This window comes from Geospiza fortis, unplaced genomic scaffold (genome assembly GCF_000277835.1).
Source record: "Geospiza fortis unplaced genomic scaffold, GeoFor_1.0 scaffold432, whole genome shotgun sequence".
In the NCBI taxonomy this organism is placed as follows: Eukaryota; Metazoa; Chordata; class Aves; order Passeriformes; family Thraupidae; genus Geospiza; species Geospiza fortis.
The window spans coordinates 716013-717186 of record NW_005054436.1 but is presented as its reverse complement, the minus strand read 5'-3'; the positions used below and the strand labels follow the sequence as shown (position 1 = coordinate 717186).

General features: G+C 62.5%; 1 protein-coding gene across 1 annotated transcript in view; it reads right to left on the bottom strand.

The window, feature by feature from the left end:
• Window positions 1-823: 823 nt before the first annotated feature.
• The window catches only part of PAFAH2 (platelet activating factor acetylhydrolase 2), a 5561-nt gene continuing 5210 nt past the window's right edge, over window positions 824-1174 (bottom strand). Inside the window, exon 11 of the mRNA XM_005427149.2 lies at window positions 824-1073. Within this exon, the coding sequence (XP_005427206.1) occupies window positions 979-1073 (95 nt within the window). The 3' untranslated portion in view covers window positions 824-978. The remainder of the gene's footprint in view (window positions 1074-1174) is intronic.

The window sequence follows — 1174 nt, the reverse complement described above, 5'->3', positions numbered from 1 at the left end:
GTTGTGTCTGAGCAGCCTTTGAACAGTGCCAAGGCCTTTCCTGCTCCTGTGTCACCCCCAGGGAGCTGGGAGGGGACACAGCTGGGCCAGGTGAGCCCAGGGATGTCCCAGACCCTGCTCAGGATTCCCAGCTCACCTTCGGGAGAGGCTGAGCCAGACCCCCTGGGGAGCCGAAGGGTTAATGCCAGAACCCCTCGGGAGCCGAAGGGTTAATGCCAGAGCCCCCCGGGAGCCGAAGGGTTAATGCCAGAACCCCTCGGGAGCCGAAGGGTTAATGCCAGAGCCCCCCCGAGCAGAGTCGGGGCCGCCACCCCTCCCGAAGCCCTTACATAAGAGCCCTGCAGAACTCGCAGCCTGTGCCGGCAGAAAATGGGATTTGCTTCTGCCCCAGCGCTGCCTCTCCCTGCTCAGCCGGGACCTGCCGGGCTCTGAGCGTCCCCTCCTTGCTCGGCAGCACCGCTTGTCACATCCAGCGAGCCTGAATGTCCCCAGGCACCCCAGCACAGCCCTGTCCCCGGCCTGAGAACAGGGCTAGGAACGCTGCTTTGGGTGTAAAACATTGAAAAATTCGCATCTGGAAGGCTTAAAAGGGGCAGAATCCTGCGGGTTTGTTCACATCAGTCCTTTGTGTGTCTCTGGGGGGCGGAGGGGACATTGAATGATGTCGTGTCAGGATGTCCCCTGTGCTGGGGGATCCATCCTCATCCCATCCCACCCCAATCCCCATCCCATATGGGATTTTCCTTACCTGGGGATGGTCTGTAAAGGCTCTCCCAGCCCACCCCGCTGTGGTTTCATCACTCTGCACAGCCAGCTCTGTTGTTATCCCTGGGGATTTTATTCCCTCAGCAGGCACAGGAGCAGGGAGGGCTCTGCTGGGACCTTCCCTGGGCACTGTCCCAGCTCCTGCTCTCCTCAGGGCTCCTCCTGCCCTTCCTGGCTCTCCAGAGGAGTCACTTTGCAGTGCCCCGGGAGCAGCTAGAGGTGAGAGCGGCCGAAGGGCACACCCGGAGCCACCGAGTCCCCAACGCCTTCCAGGAGCTCGTCCCACTGTCCAAACTGCTCCTGCAGCTCTGCACGGGGCACAGGGGGTGGCAGGGTCACCACAGTGTCCCCTCCAGGTGACAGGGCCACCAGAGCCCCCCTGTGCTTTGGGCAGCCCCACCCCAGACCC